General features: G+C 34.2%; 3 protein-coding genes across 3 annotated transcripts; all 3 read left to right on the top strand.

Annotated features, from left to right (window-relative positions):
- The first annotated feature begins 6,541 nt into the window (after positions 1 to 6,541).
- Positions 6,542 to 10,456, top strand: LOC139511103 (uncharacterized). The gene is made up of 2 exons (XM_071297675.1): positions 6,542 to 7,008; positions 8,356 to 10,456. The coding sequence occupies exon 2, from the start codon at positions 8,360 to 8,362 to the stop codon at positions 10,454 to 10,456; it is 2,097 nt and encodes a 698-aa protein (XP_071153776.1). The 5' UTR covers positions 6,542 to 7,008; positions 8,356 to 8,359.
- Positions 10,457 to 10,481: 25 nt separating this feature from the next.
- Positions 10,482 to 11,138, top strand: LOC139511102 (myb-like protein D). The gene has a single exon (XM_071297674.1). It carries the CDS (start codon positions 10,482 to 10,484, stop codon positions 11,136 to 11,138), a length of 657 nt encoding a protein of 218 aa, XP_071153775.1.
- Positions 11,139 to 11,263: 125 nt separating this feature from the next.
- Positions 11,264 to 12,550, top strand: LOC139511101 (uncharacterized). Its single transcript, XM_071297673.1, has one exon. It carries the CDS (start codon positions 11,264 to 11,266, stop codon positions 12,548 to 12,550), a length of 1,287 nt encoding a protein of 428 aa, XP_071153774.1.
- The last annotated feature ends 4,043 nt before the right edge of the window (positions 12,551 to 16,593 follow it).

Raw genomic sequence — 16,593 nt, 5'->3', positions numbered from 1 at the left:
GTCCATGCTATTAATTGATTTATTGGTCATTGCTGGAATATAGCTTTAACAGTTTTTTTTATACGTCTGTCTGTGAAATGATGAAACACATCTCTTTTTAAAAACAACATTCAGTTCGTTCATTTCTAATTTTAAACAACTAATTTCTTTGTCCTAAAGGAATAAAAAAGAAACTAGGCTTGTGCTACACTTTTACCACGTTCAATATTTGTCTCTGTTCAGGGGAATTTTATAAAATCTAGAACAGTCTGAATCTAAGAATATGTACGATAGTAGACGTTATAACGGATACAGTGCACTGTTTTTACTGCCTAACTATATATCGAACCTAACTCTGGATAGAAATATTGATTGTTGTTATGTGGTTATTCTTCGCCCACTTTTGGATTATAGCACTGTCCTAATTTCTATTAAAACATAGAATTTAAAATTGATACTGTAAGGGGTCATCCATAATTTCCAACCATTTTCCAAAGTCTACAAAACATACACTTTTTCAGAACCCCCACCCTCCCTCAAAAAGTGTACATCAACCATTTTCAGATTTAAAAAATCAAGCACTCTTTATAAAAAGAAGATCCAGCCTATTAAAGTTTTGTTTAATATAGTTGCATTGAAAATAATTTGAAACATATCTGACAGTTTTAATTTTATTTGAAAATAAAAGTGTTCGGTATAAATATTTGTTAACCCCCTCCTCCAAGTGTACCTTTATGTACACTTTGGAAAATGGTTGACAATTATAGTCAATAGAGCAAATACATAAGCTAAAAAATATTGATAATCTCAAATCGAAAAAAAAAAATCGTGAATATGCTTACATTTTGGTAAATAACCTTTTATGGGCTAAATGCGAACATTTTTAGAATGAAGCTTTTACACCCCCTCTGTATTTACAAAAAGAAGCATTCAGTTCGTAAAAACAGACACTGCTTTCTTCGAGCAACTTTATCCTCAATTATTTCACTTAAAATTGTACTAATGATTTCGCAATTTGATATTTAACTTCAGATAAGACTTCGGGTCAGTGTACAATGGAACACGCGTGAATGTCCTCGTATTACTGATAAATCACACTAATAGCTGGCTAAAATACGGAAAAATGCAATCGAAGCTTTGACGATAAAGCTGGTTCTTTCAAAAGCTAGAATTAATCGGTTTTATTTGACAGCAGTTTTATTGTTTTATGTCCTTATCTTTATTTCTTTGACATCTCATACAAGATAATTTGAAAAAAGAAAATAAAACTTTAAACATGCTTAGAAAAGAGATAAATCTTGTCTATTAAGCACTGGTATTGGAGATGAATCGGAAAGGACAATTCAAATTATTGGTAAAATAAAAAGTCAATCCCTAAATTATAATTGAAGAAATAGTGATCGTCTTTGGTGCATTCTTTATACTCAAACTGGCATCAGTTATCATATTTGATAAACACCGTACGGGCGATTGTTTAAAATTGTAAGCATGACTCATAAATTAATATTTGTTTGGACAATTGCAAGAAAAAACTTGGTATTTCCCTTAACTCGTAAGTTCGAGGCCACTTTTGGTTATTCACCATCGCATGAACGTTGAAAGTAAAGGTAGCAAATACCATACTCTCACTCCTACGTATGGCCTAAATCGCTGCTGTTAGACTATATCACTGTTGGTAGAATGTATATCCCGAGGTATCACAACCCTGGCCGATATCACTGTTGGTATAGTATGTATATCTCGAGGTATCACAACCCTGGCCGATATCACTGTTGGTAGTATGTATATCCCGAGGTATCACAACCATGGCCGATATCACTGTTGGTAGTATGTATATCCCGAGGTATCACAACCATGGCCGATATCACTGTTGGTAGAATGTATATCCCGAGGTATCACAACCCTGGCCGATATCACTGTTGGTAGTATGTATATCCCGAGGTATCACAACCATGGCCGATATCACTGTTGGTATAGTATGTATATCCCGAGGTATCATAACCATGGCCGATATCACTGTTGGTAGTATGTATATCCCGATATATCATAACCATGGCCGATATCACTGTTGGTAAAATGTATATCCCGAGATATCATAACCATGGCCGATATCACTGTTGGTAAAATGTATATCTTGGAGCATTACAATCATGGCCGGTATCACTGTTGATAGTATATATATCCCGAGGTATCACAACCATGACAGATATCACTGTTGGTAGAATGTATATCCCGAGATATCATAACCATGGCCGATATCACTGTTGGTAAAATGTATATCCCGAGATATCATAACCATGGTCGATATCACTGTTGGTAAAATGTATATCTTGGAGCATTACAATCATGGCCGGTATCACTGTTGATAGTATATATATCCCGAGGTATCACAACCATGACAGATATCACTGTTGGTAGAATGTATATCCCGAGATATCATAACCATGGCCGATATCACTGTTGGTAAAATGTTTATCTTGGAGCATTACAATCATGGCCGGTATCACTGTTGATAGTATATATATCCCGAGGTATCACAACCATGACAGATATCACTGTTGGTAGAATGTATATCCCGAGATATCATAACCATGGCCGATATCACTGTTGGTAAAATGTATATCTTGGAGCATTACAATCATGGCCGGTGTCACTGTTGATAGTATATATATCCCGAGGTATCACAACCATGGCCGATATCAAATATAATATACTGCCGTATACTCGTGGTATAACAGTCATGTCATATATCTATGCTGTCAGAATGTATACAATAAAATTTAGAAACAAAGACACACATTAAACATTTCAAATAAGCAAAAAAGGAAAAAGAGTATATATGTTCCAGACCGTATGAGTATTTGGACCGTACACGAACGGTCTGGACCGTATGCGTACTTTTTCAATATACGCATACGGTCGGACCGTACGCGTACGGTCTGACTAATATTAAGAATTTGGTCAAGTTTATTAGATACAAATGTATATAACAGATCAACATAACTTATATCTCAAATTAACATAAAAAGTTGAATAGTTATTGAAATAAAAACTTATATTTTAACTATTAATTTGTAAAAAATCAGGCTTATTTAATCTGTTAATCTCCTGTACTTAGCATGTCAGTAATTTAATTCATTAATTACAGCCCAGTATGCTCATTGAAATTGAAGTTATCGGAAGTAAACATAATGTGGGAGGACAATTGTTTAAGAATATTTAGGAACTTAAAAAAAATGCATATGCAAAGGAACATGCATGAACAAAACATGTTAAATGTTAAAAATATATGACGTTCCTTGTGGAAGCAAACTGTCATCTTGGGCCAGAGTAACAAAATAGGATTCACGGATATAAAATTAAACAAAATTTAATATTTAATTTTAATTGTTCGCTTATTCACTAAATATCCATCTAATTGTAATAATAACAATTTTTATCACATATTTTGTACTGATATGTACGTTTTTGCATGGCCAATAATAGCCGGAAGTCAAGGTTGGTTATCAGCCCTCGGGGCCGATATCGATATCTGCCTTCGAAATCCATATCAAGCCCCCGAGTTTAACTTCCGGTAAACTGTCAATCAAAGACTATTTGTAAACAAGTTGAACACAATGAAAAGAAATTTAGAAAGTTACGAATCTGTTGTAGAAGAAAAAAGTAGAAATCAACAGTGAAAATCACAAAAGTTCCCGTAAAATTTTGACGTCATAAAGAATTTATAAAATATATGACGCCACACTGGAATGAGTAGCGATATAGGATTCTTCTTTTAAAGCATTTTTAACATTTGTAATGTAACATTTTAAAGTCGTTTAATATTTGCAATTCTTAGAATTAATATATTTATTGTTAATCATTTCTGAAACTTTTCACAAAACGTTGTTTACCTACTGTGATACGAACTTTTTTAAACTCACAGTGATACATTTTTTATTTTATTTTCGTTAAATATCTTTTTGATTTTTGATGAAATATCAAACATAATTTGGTGTAAGCTATTTGTTTTCTCTTGCTTAAAAATATGTGATAAATAGATTATTACATGTCATTTTTCATATAGTCCCTGGTATCAGCCCACGACCCATATCAAGCCCTCGGGCTAAAGCCCTCTGGCTTGATATGGGAGTCTAGGGCTGATACCAGGGCAATATAAAAAAAATGCCATGTAATAATCTATAAGTATAACTAAAAATAAAGATTTTGATAAATGTTTGTTAACATTTAACCCATATGATCCCAAAAAACATGTATGGTCAGCTGGACCGTACGCATGCCTGTTTTAGCTTTAAGTGGTCGGTGGCATTACTTTTGGTGTTTATATCAGTTCCATGTATCATACATTTGACCATTTCTTTATTTTTGTACATACAGGTTGGAAGTAAAAAAATAAAACGATGATACTAATTGATACTTGCTTTAAAAGTCCAGTGTCAAACATTTCACGAAAACTTTGCGTCATGAATTAATTGTACAGAAGTATTTCTTACAAAAATGCTAATAGATTTAGGATGTAGTAATTTGATGAACAATTCCTGCGGGACATAGAAGGCCAACACATTGATCTGTATGCCGTAGACGGTACCAAATGAAGCCAGAATCGTTTTGCTGTCACAGAATTAATTTGAAATTAGATAATAGTTGCAGAAAATAAAATGATAGCGGAAACATACGAGAAAGAAATAAGTTAGTTTTGTAATTCCAGAATTATGTTTTTTTTAAATAAAAAATAAAACACAATATTTTTCTTCGCTGGATGTCAGAAGTGGATGGTTCAGTCATATTGGATCTTTTGCATTCGATATTTATGTAGACATTATTTGTTATACAAGACTTATAATTGGAATGACATATTGTATCAATAAAATAGACCCTCGATGGCAATCTAATAATTGCCTTTGTTACATCTAATATTAGCTGTTCATTGCCACCTGCTCGTCATAATCTGTTCGACTGGAGTCAATTTGTTTGCCTTTTAGTTTTGTTAATTCTTATGAAATCACAATCGTACAATACAAAATAATACCGGTTTAAAAACGTTGTCATTAGGAATATACAAATACGTCTTCTTTTTATCATTTGTGGACATAACCGCATTAGAACCCCTTTTACGAGCTTTTACTGCTTCATATATCTTGATTTTCATATAGAAACTAGTTTCAGCTTTCAATCGTTACCTTTCAATTTCTATGAAGCAAAATTCTAGAGCGCCTGCTTATTTAGCACGGTATATTTCTCTCAGTTAAAAGTTAAACGATGTCCCATTGCCTGTGCTTCCGAAAATGGTTTCTTTAAAAGAGGGTTGCTTCATTCAAGGACGATATTGAACCAAAATTCATGAAGAAAATCTTTTCGAGTTTACCAGACACCATCATGTGTAATTGACCGTTGCTGAAACTATTTCACAAATTACCACAAAGCTGTTCTAATTGTAGTAGCGTATTTTCCTCGATTGTGAAATCACCGAGAGCGACTGATAATTCAATCACATACAACTAGTCACTGAGCAACAATACAAATGCTTCTAAAGTCAGTTTTAAAATATAGATAGTTTCATAGTGGGGCCCGAGTGTATTCAAAAGCGTTAATCTCTGCTGGATGTAAATCGCTTTGTAGATATTTATTTTGATTTTCCCTTTCTTCGTGCAGGTACAGAGATTTTGTTGTTCAATGGTGTATAAAGCCAGTAAGAAACAATGAGTTTTGTATATACGACGAACTTATTCGCAAAGCAAAACTTTATCACGAGGTGCATGATTTACCCTTCCAGAGCACCTGAGATCATCCCTGGTTTCAGTAGTCGTTATTTTTTCTATAGTATGTTTTGTATACATCCCAGCGGCACCAGCATATGGAGTATATGTGTCTCAATTGATACGTTACTCTAGAGCTAGCTCAAAGTACGTTGATTTTTTTGAACGAGGAATACTGCTTTCTCAAAAGTTGCTAAGACAGGGCTACGAATCAATCAAATTAAGGTCATCACTTAAGAAATTTTACGGTCGCCATCATGAGCTGATTGGCCATTATGACAAAAGTGTGTCAGAAATCATATCTGATATTCTTCCTCAGTCATAATAACCTTCCATCATTACCGAACTGAACAAAGAAATAACACGACGGGTGCCGTATACGGTGCAGGAAATGCTTACCCTTCCGGAGTACCTGATATTCACTCCCGTTTTTGAGTGGAGTTCGTGTTGTTTCTTAATTATTATTTATAACTGTTGATGTAAATGTCCTTTGGTTTTGTGAGTCTTTGTTTACTCCTTGATTTTGATTGTTATTGTCTGTATTTTGTTTGTTTGTTGGTTGTTTTGGGTTTTTTCTTCAGCCAAGGCGTTATCAGTTTGTTATCGACTTATAAGTTTGAATGTCCCTTTGGTACCTTTCGCCTTTCTAATCTAAACCATTTTCACACAAAAAAATCTCTAGCCTGCTGGTCAAGTCGGTTGTTATATTAAAGAAGTAATTAAAAAAATGAAATGTTTACTATTTGTTGTGAACATCCATGCAGAGAACGAACGTGACATCTAACGAAAAGTTTTACTAAATTGACGTCGCGCAAGATACTGGTGACAATTTGAAGGTGATTCGAGAAAAATCGGCGAAAAGGCTAACTGTCCGTTTAGGACGCAACAATTTGCAGAATCGCTAAATAATTTTCGTTACCCAATCTAATGGCAACATAATATCTGTTTTTCATGATATTTTTTTCACGAATAGGTTTCGATTTGAAGCGCGAAATTTTATGAAATAGGCAATTTTGCCGTGTAATGCGTAACATTGAACATTGAGATCTCCAAACATTTTTGAGAATGAAATATGGATTGAGTAGCCAAAGGTAGTTCTCATTTGGAAGGAATTAAGAACCATATGTAAAGTTTTGAATTACATAATTTTACTTACATATATGACGTCATACATGTAGAAAAATGACGTCATAGCAACTTTTTGATCTTGTAATGGTGACAAATAATCTAGACTCCAACTGCAAACTTTGAAGATCAAATTCATATACTGAAGGTAATTTTAAAAGGATATCGTTTATATTTATAATTTATAAATTACAAACATTTCTGTTTAAATTGGTACCAAACTTTTTGAGTTTACTTGTTTTAAAAAAAAACTATTGAAAAAATTTAAAATCAGAAAAAATGTCCCGTATTATCTGAAATCCAAACAAATATTCCATTTTGACGATTTCGGGATCTACGATGTATCGCGATTAAATCAGAAGAAAAATACTGATACAGATTTCAAAAATTACAACAAATACTGAACATGATAATATAAATACTGGCTGTTTTTATATTTTATCCTTTTCGCAAATAAAGAAAAGAAAAATCAGAAAAAATGTCCAATGAGACAAAAAACGTCGAAAAATAATGAAACGTCATATTTCACACAGAGTCAATACGCAAAAGAAATTATAAGAAGAACTTGTAAAGAATCGATCTTCAAACATGAAACGATATGGGCATGTTTTTGCCTTAGGGAGCTTCCATTTGATTTTTAAGGGGGGGGGCTAGAATGAAATTTGAAAAAGAGGGAGGACAGGGGTTTTGAGTGTAAAAAATAGGCAGACAGGAGTTTCGAGTAAAAAAATAATGAATAAGAATGGAAACGGGGAATATGTCAAAGAGATAACAACCCGACCAAAACGTAGAAAACAGCTCAAGGCCACCAATGGGTCTTCAACATGCGAGAAATCCCGCACCCAGAGGAGGTCTTGAGTAGGCCCCGAAATCCTAATGTATACTAGATCAAGAAAATGGACGCCACTCTTCACTTCGAAACACAGAGATGAACTAAAAGTAAAAAAATATAAAAGACTAACAAAAGCTATAGGTACCTGACTTAGGACAGGCGCGAACTGCGGTGGGGTTAAAAGGGCAGGATGAGCAATTGGCAAACAAACCCAGGATAAACTTGTAAAAAAAGGCAGGACCAAATATAGTGAAAATATAAGGCAGGACCGAGATAACAACTAAAAAAATTGCCATCCTAGCACCCCCCCCCCCCCCCATTAAAATCAAATGGTTGCTCCCTTAATGAAATAAAAATATTATTCTATATTAAAATTCGTAAAAAATTATTTGACTTTAGGAAGTTCTGAAACAATCTAAAAGAAGAGTTACCATATTAGATAATTTTCGTAGACAAAACAAGAGGCACCAATCCCTTCAAACAACCGAAATGATCTCTGGTGTTTCAGGAGAATGATTAGTTCCAAAAAAATAAAACACGAGACAAAAAAGACTCATATTTAATTATTGAATGTATTTATAAACCAACAATCAATTAAAATAATCGGACTTAAAAAAATCAGACCAAAATTTTGTGTACATTCAAATATAAATATGCTTTCAGAAATATGAATAACAGAAAAAAAAGTAAACTTTCGGCTAAGGAAATACTTATTAGGAACAGAGAACGAAAAAGGCTTCAGAAAAATGAAACGAGTAGAAAATCTTATGGAAAGTTGTACAAGAATAAAGAGAGCGAGACAAAAACATATAGTCAAACGATTAATGCAAGAAAAAAGAGAGAACAAAGGGAGAAATCTAAGAAAATAAATGAAAGAAAACTGAAAAATAAAATGAATGTCCGTAAACACAGAGGTAAAAAAAATGTAGAACTTTCATCAATGTCACTTGTTGTACCAGAAGGTTCAAATGTTTTCAAAAACAGAATGGAAAAGGCCAGAGCCCTAAGAAAATTTAAAGAAGGTTTACCAAAATCTCCATCTAAACGATGCGCAGTTATATCGACTTATTTGGCCCGCAGATCCCCTCGATCGCCAACAATAGCTAATCTGAAACATTCAGTTTCGCAAGTTGAAATGGCCGTCGTTGCAGATATTCAAGAAATAATAAAATCTACAAAATTAAAGCGATCTAAGAATGCACGTTCGGTAATGAATTCTGTTACTGCATCAATCAGCGGGGAAAATTTAGCAAACTCGAGAGGTAAAATTAAACTGTGTAAAAATTTAGGTTTGCCAGCAAGAAGGGTTGCTGGAGGCCAGCGTATTAGGTCTAGAATTCTTAAAAGTGAATCGTCTGCATGGGCTCTTACGCAACAGAAAACAAGAAAAGATTCCATTTCAGAAGAAACAAAGAAAACAGTTTATAACTTTTGGCTCTCTGATGGCATATCACACCCGACCGGCAACAAATCAGATATCAAAAGAGAACGATTGGGACCAAACTTATATACTTCGCATATGACACACGTGCTGGAAAAAACACAAACTGATGCGTATTTAGATTTTGTCGCCAAATATCCGGAAATTAAAATTGGACAAAGAGCATTTGAGAAACGTCGACCGTTTTTCGTAAGACCTGCATCTGAAAAAGATAGAAATACATGCTGTTGTAGATATCACGTGGAAGCAAACCTTGTTTTCAAAGCATGTATGAAGTTCAAAAAATCGTGTGACAGGGAAACCGATTCGCAAGAAAGTGACTATCCCGTATTTGAGAAAATGTCAGACCTTATACATATTACGCTATGTCCAAAAGTAAATGGATTTTATAGAAAAAATTGTCTTGACCGAAAATGTAGCCTTTGCGGAGTTGGTAATTTCAAACTTTCACCCAACGAATCACAGTCGTCTTCAACTGTTGAATGGCAAAAATATGAATATATAACTGAAAAATCGAAGGGTAAAAATGTAAGGCGCCGACTGATCCTGATAAAAAAGAAAACTAGCGTAAACGAAATGTTTCTCAATTTAAAAAAGCTTCTCGAAACTTTCCCCGCTCACCAGCACCGATCAAACTGGCAAAGCAATCAACTTAAAAGTCTTGTTCAGAACTTGCCAGTCAATCATTGCATATGCATCCACGATTATTCGGAAAATTATCGCTGTGTCGAGAAAGAAGAAATCCAATCCAATTACTTCCAAAGAACTGAATGCAGCATTCATGTAACCGTCATGCACCGACACGCCATTTTAGAATACGATGGTGTAGACAGTACAGAAGAATTTCCGGAAATAATTACGGAACATTTTTTCGTAATTTCCCCGGACCTGCAACATGATAATGATTTTACAAAATATGTCCAAAAGAAAGTTAAGGAATATTTAGATTCAATATCATACACAGTTGATCATATGCATGAATTCACAGACGGTTGTTCTAGCCAATATAAATCGCGGCACTGTTTAGGAAGTTTATCTACTGCCATCCCTGATTTCGGATATAAAACATTCCATAGAAAGTTCTTTGAAACAAGCCATGCAAAAGGGCCTCAAGATGCCGCGGGGGGATTTATAAAAAGACAGGCGGACATATCTGTTCTACGTGGCAATACAGTGATTCAGAATGCGAAGGATTTATTTACGTTCTGCGAAAGTAGCCTTAAAAAGCCAAGAAGTGCATTATTTAAAAGAAGGGTATTTCGATATGTGGACTCAATTGATAGACACGATTCCAAAATATTTAAGCCGATCCAGCTACACTGAGAAATACAACGCAATTGATGCTGAAATGGTGGCAGGAATACAAAAGATATCAACGGAAAGAATAGCTGAAAAGCTTAAGGAAATTTGGACACGTGATATTTTCAAAGAAGAGGAAAAATCCCGTAATTTATGGCATAAGAAGCAAGAATTCTTAGAAAATTACATAAAAAATTACGGTAAAGAGCAGTCTTTTGAAGATAATCGTAAACCGAATAAATACAAGAAACGGCAACAACGATCAAAACTTCAAACTGGTCAAAATACCAGAAGACAACCAAGTGGACAAAAGAAGATAACCAATCGCAGACGCTCAAGTTCGACAGCCAGAAAAAATACTTCGAAAAACATTTCAAGAAGGCAAAGTCGGTCAGTGTCGACAAAAGGAGAACGAAAATCATATGCGGAAGTAGTTCGCAATGCTTCGTCTCAAAAACGTCGGACAGCGAATACGCAGTCAGCTGGTAGAGGAAACTACCAACAAAATCGCCGTCCAAGAAATAAATCAGTGAACCGATCCCGTATCAATAAGAATAACGTTCAAAACAACCGGCAAAATTATGTAAATTATGTAAAAACTAATCAGCGCCAGAATCAAGAAAAACGTATTCATTTTTTAGTGTCGGGCCAAATAACTCCCGAGAGGGAGAAAAATCCAGAAGAAACCAGTCTAAAACATGCCTAAAAGTCGATCCAAAAATTATAAATTTGTCCAACAGAGTATTTAATGACAATGAACTGAAATTGCTTAAAAGGGGTTTAAAATTTACACCAACTCCCTCTGTGGATCATGATGAACTTAAAGCAGACATGTTGAAATTTTGTCGAAGATTGAGACTCACTGAATATTTCGCGGATAAAGAAAGTGAGGAGGACGACTCGTTAGTAAGAAACAAATCTACCTTTATTCCAAATACCGGAAGAAACAAGTGTTTAGATGACTACATCGAAAATTTGTCCAACTACCCACTTACACCAATTAAAGTCAACCACAACTTAACTAAAGGCGAAAAGTCAGCACTCCAAAATCTAAGAAACGATAAAAGCATAGTAATTAAGCAGGCCGATAAAGGTGGGGCAATAGTAATAATGGATTCAGACTACTATAGAATTAAAGTTGAAGAACAACTCAATGATTCGACATTTTACTCAGAAATTCCTGATAATATAGATCATCTAGTCAAGAGAAGAATGAATACCGTACTGAACAAATACACAACGGCCACTACGGAAAAAGAGTATGATTACTTGAAAAATTTCGAAAGGAAAACGAGTAACTTTTATGGCCTTCCAAAAATCCATAAATCAAAGGAGATCCAATCGGCTATTAATTCTCAGCAAAACGAATACATAAAAGTGCAAAAACCGACGGATCTTAAACTTAGACCCATCATTGCAGGTCCAGCAAGTCCCACTCACAGACTAAGCAACTTTTTAGACATAATTTTGAAACCATTGTGTAAATATGTACCGAGCTATATAAGAGACGATATAGATTTTCTCTCACACCTGCCAAAAATAGCACCGGTTCACGCTCGTTTAGTAAGCTTCGATGTCACAAGCCTATATACGAACATTCCACACGATTTAGGAATAGAGGCAATACAATATTGGGTTGCAAAACATCGAGATGCAATACCAAATCGATTCACTGTTGACTTTATACTCGATTCTACTAAACTAATTCTTGAAAACAATTCTTTCTATTTCAATGGCAAGAACTATTTGCAACATCGGGGGACAGCAATGGGAACAAAATTTGCACCAACCTATGCAACATTAGTCATGGGCTTCCTTGAACAAAGACTGTATCAAGAAGTTGAAAATAATTTTGGAGTTGAATTTGCAAGAGAATTCGAATTATCATGGAAAAGATACCTTGATGATTGCTTCATTATCTGGAACAAATCCGACGAAGAACTCCAACTATTTTCGGACATACTAAATAACCTTCATACCTCCATAAAATTTACGAAGGATGGAAATTTTAACCAATTACCGTTTCTAGACATTCTTGTTATTAAAGATGGCACTGAAATTAAAACCGATATTTTTTACAAAGGTACTGATACGTACTCATCAGTATTTAGATTTTAATTCGTGCCACCCATCTCATACCAAAAGGAATATCCCCTATTGTTTAGCAAGAAAAATATGTACAGTAGTCGAGGATGAACATTTGAGAGAAGACCGTCTAGAGGAACTACAATCATTTTTGATCAAGCAAAACTATCCAGAGACTTTAATAGAAAGGGGAATTCAAATGGCAAAACAGATCCCAACCAACCAACTACGCTCCACCTGCGAGGAGCAGAGTAATAACAACGATAAAATACCGTTCGTTATTACACATAATCCCCGGAACTTTAAAATTATTCCCGTTGCAAAGGCAAATTTACATATTCTTGATCAGGATGAAAAGATGCGCCGTTTAATTAATACAGAAACACTTCTACAAAGTAAACGGCAACCACAAAACCTTAAACGACTATTGACCCGAGCACGATTCGACCAACAAAGAACATTCAGTGTGTCAAAATGTCGAGATAGTCGTTGTGGAGCATGTCCGTATATCCATGTCGGCAAGGGAATGGACATACCTAATGGTCTATCACTTTTTACCAACGAAGACATTACCTGTAAATCCGAGAACTTAATTTATTGCATTAAATGTAATGGTTGCCAGGAAATTTATATCGGCCAAACAGGGAACAGTGTAACAGAAAGAGTGCGCATTCATAGACAACATATAAGGCAGCCACAATACAGAAAAATCCCACTAAGCAAACATTTAGACGAATGTGGAGGGGGATTTTTTAAAATATTCCCATTTTATAAAATGAATATGGGTTGTGACATTACACGAGAAGTAAAGGAAAAACATTTTATTTCAAAATTTAAATCACGATTGAATGCAAACTATGCATTTTCTATACACCTTAGGCAGCAACCATTTGATTTTCTGGGGGGGGCTATGGTTTTTTTTTCTGGACAAATTTTTTTTTTCGCCGCATCTATTTTTTTCGCGACAAGTCGAAAACAATTTTTTTCTTTCAATTTTAGCATTACATATAGTGGCAGCTGAGGGTGAAACAAACAATTTTTTTTTCTTAGAATCAAAAACAAATTTTTTTTTTCTCCAAAAACTGGAAACAAACTTTTTTTTCCAAAAAAAACCATAGCCCCCCCCAGAAAATCAAATGGTTGCTGCCTTATCGCTATTTGTCCGCCATTGCTGGAAATCACACAGGTTCCCGTAAAATTTTGACGTCATAAAACAAAATGTCTGACGCCACAATGGAAAAGTGATTGTTGTTGACGTCAAAAGTTCAAGCGGACGGGTCAGCCGGGAATAGCGATAAGGTGTATTGTGTAATAATGACGCTCCATACTTCTATATATAGACTAAGTGTAATACGATTTATCTCCCTTTATATACTCAACGACAACTATGACGTTACATACCTACCGTTACATAGTTACGTTAATCATGTATAGTTTCACCTGAAGATTGTTATTTAAACATGAAAGTACTAGTGAATTAAAACTATTCATACCGGAAATGTTGGATTTTCTAGTAATCTATATATATTTCTATACACAAGAACATTTATTATAGTGATCTTTATATATATATATATATATATATATATATATATATATATATATATACAACTCGTCTAAACATCAACCCAACAATGTTAGATCTGTAAATTTGTATATATATATATATATATATATGTATATATATATTTTTCGTTAAATAAAATATACATGAATATCTTTACTGAAAAAAAATATTCCCATGAAAAAAAACCTGAATGAATCAATGCTTACACATTAGAAATCACATTAGAAAAACGTTACGTAAAAAACAAGAAAATAAGACGGCTTTTTGCTATATTTCCGACGTTACGTTATTATCACCAGTATTTTGCGCGACGTCTTTGTCAGTGTTTGTACGGTAATTATTTATCATTTGATTTCACACTGATCAATACCTCATTTAACAAAGAGGCGTTCGTCTTCAAATTGACCATATTAATAAGAAAAAAAACCTGAAGCGGTTTCAAGATGACAGATTGATTGCTGCTACAATCTTTCAAAATTTAAGATATACTATAGGTGCGAGGCTCATCTAATTAAGAAACACATACACGTTGGCATCTCGAAACAGTCTTAGACAGTACATGAAGTTTTCAAAGCCTGAAAAATCCGTTCACATTTAAATATAAAACCATTTTGAAAGTATGTCATCATAAAACATGTATAAATAATAAGAATATGAATTTTTTCGCCAAATTAGGGCCCGTGGAGGTTGCAAAGCAATATTAATTAACACACTGGCATAACAATAATTCACATCTAAAAGTATCGTCCAATTACAAAATATTAATGATGAAAGTTGTACAGCTAGACTCGTTTTTAGTTTGATATTTACATTATGCAAGATAACCGGCACCGAAAAAGCTTTTTAATCTATTGTTAATCAGGATGGTCATATGGCGACACGAAGTATTTTGTCTTTTAAACGTCTTCTTTATTTCTTTGATATAACGTCTGATCACAGTTTTATTAGTTTTAAGAAAATGAAGAATCTAAACAAAACATCGATATCAACCCGTTCTTAATCACAAACGACTCGATTAATCCATTACGTTGGGGGTCATTCTTAGGTTTTCATCCAATTATCCGAAAATTCGATTGATTTCAATTAATTGGAAATTATTGAAATTAAAGTTTCTATTTCTATAACAAGGACACAATTCAACCAAAGAAAAAACTATGAATTAGAAATTCCTCACTTTAAGAGATATGTTTGAAAATCCACTGCTTACTAAAAAGAGATGGAGACTAATTTAATTAATACAGATAGTTTTATAGTGTTCACTCCTGCCTTTTCTCCCTTTCCTTTATAGTGTTCACTCCTGCCTTTTCTCCCTTTCCTTTATAGTGTTCACTCCTGTCTTTTCTCCCTTTCCTTTATAGTGTTCACTCCTGCCTTTTCTCCCTTTCCTTTATAGTGTTCACTCCTGCCTTTTCTCCCTTTCCTTTATAGTGTTCACTCCTGCCTTTTCTCCCTTTCCTTTATAGTGTTCACTCCTGTCTTTTCTCCCTTTCCTTTATAGTGTTTACTCCTGCCTTGTCTCCCTTTCCATCAACAAAAAGAGGGATGAATGAAAACAAATGTGTGCTAAATAACAAAGAAACAAAACAGCATTACATGAAAAAGTAACAAAACAGTCAAGGATCAATCTCCATTTCTTTGGGAGTCTAGAAATATTGTGACTTGACTTCAATGCTATCTTCATCTTCGATTTTTATTGTGCCTTTTTTACTTTTTTAATTGGAGAGTAACTGATGAGTCTAATGCTATCTTCATCTTCGATTTTTATTGTGCCTTTTTCACTTTTTTAATTGGAGAGTAACTGATGAATCTTTTGTAGCTGAAATGCATGTTTGGAGTATATTTGTTTTAAACCTACATGGTACATATATGATTGTCCGTCTCTATACAGTCGCAAATGTATCATTTTGTATGAGGGGTCCTGTGATAGTTTCGCGTTGATACTCTTATTCATAAAAATAAAGAGATGTGGTATAATTGCCAAGGAGACAACTTTCCACAGCAATGATGGTTTTTTTTCTGATTTAAAGAGGTTTTTCTTACATTGTGCTTCAACAATAAATGAAAAACCATACGGGTCATCCTTCTAAACTGGGACAATGGTGTTACAGCACAATATAAGACCTCTATAAATCAGTTGAAAGGGGTTAAACCAATCCGATCAATACAAAGCAGAAAGAAACATCTAGCAAACACACAGACTGTGCGTGGTACAGATCAGAGAATACTCACGTACTGACAGCTAGATCAAAACCAATAAAAACTTATAAAAGAATCCCGTATCTAAGACTAGAATATCAATCCGTACACATCAAATATCCAATAGATTTAGCGTAAAGACGTCATACACAGTCATAGAAAACATGACCTTGTGTATCGACAGATTGCAGAACCGTGAAAGAGCTTATATGTGAATATTTACTATATTTAGTATAAATTCAAAACTTCATCAGATGCAAAGTATGTAATCTTTATATTATCTCTCTCTCTCAGTGTTTGAAAATAATAAATC

The sequence above is a fragment of the Mytilus edulis genome, chromosome 2, assembly GCF_963676685.1.
Source record: "Mytilus edulis chromosome 2, xbMytEdul2.2, whole genome shotgun sequence".
NCBI classification, from domain to species: Eukaryota; Metazoa; Mollusca; class Bivalvia; order Mytilida; family Mytilidae; genus Mytilus; species Mytilus edulis.
This window is presented reverse-complemented; position numbering and strand designations above follow the sequence as displayed.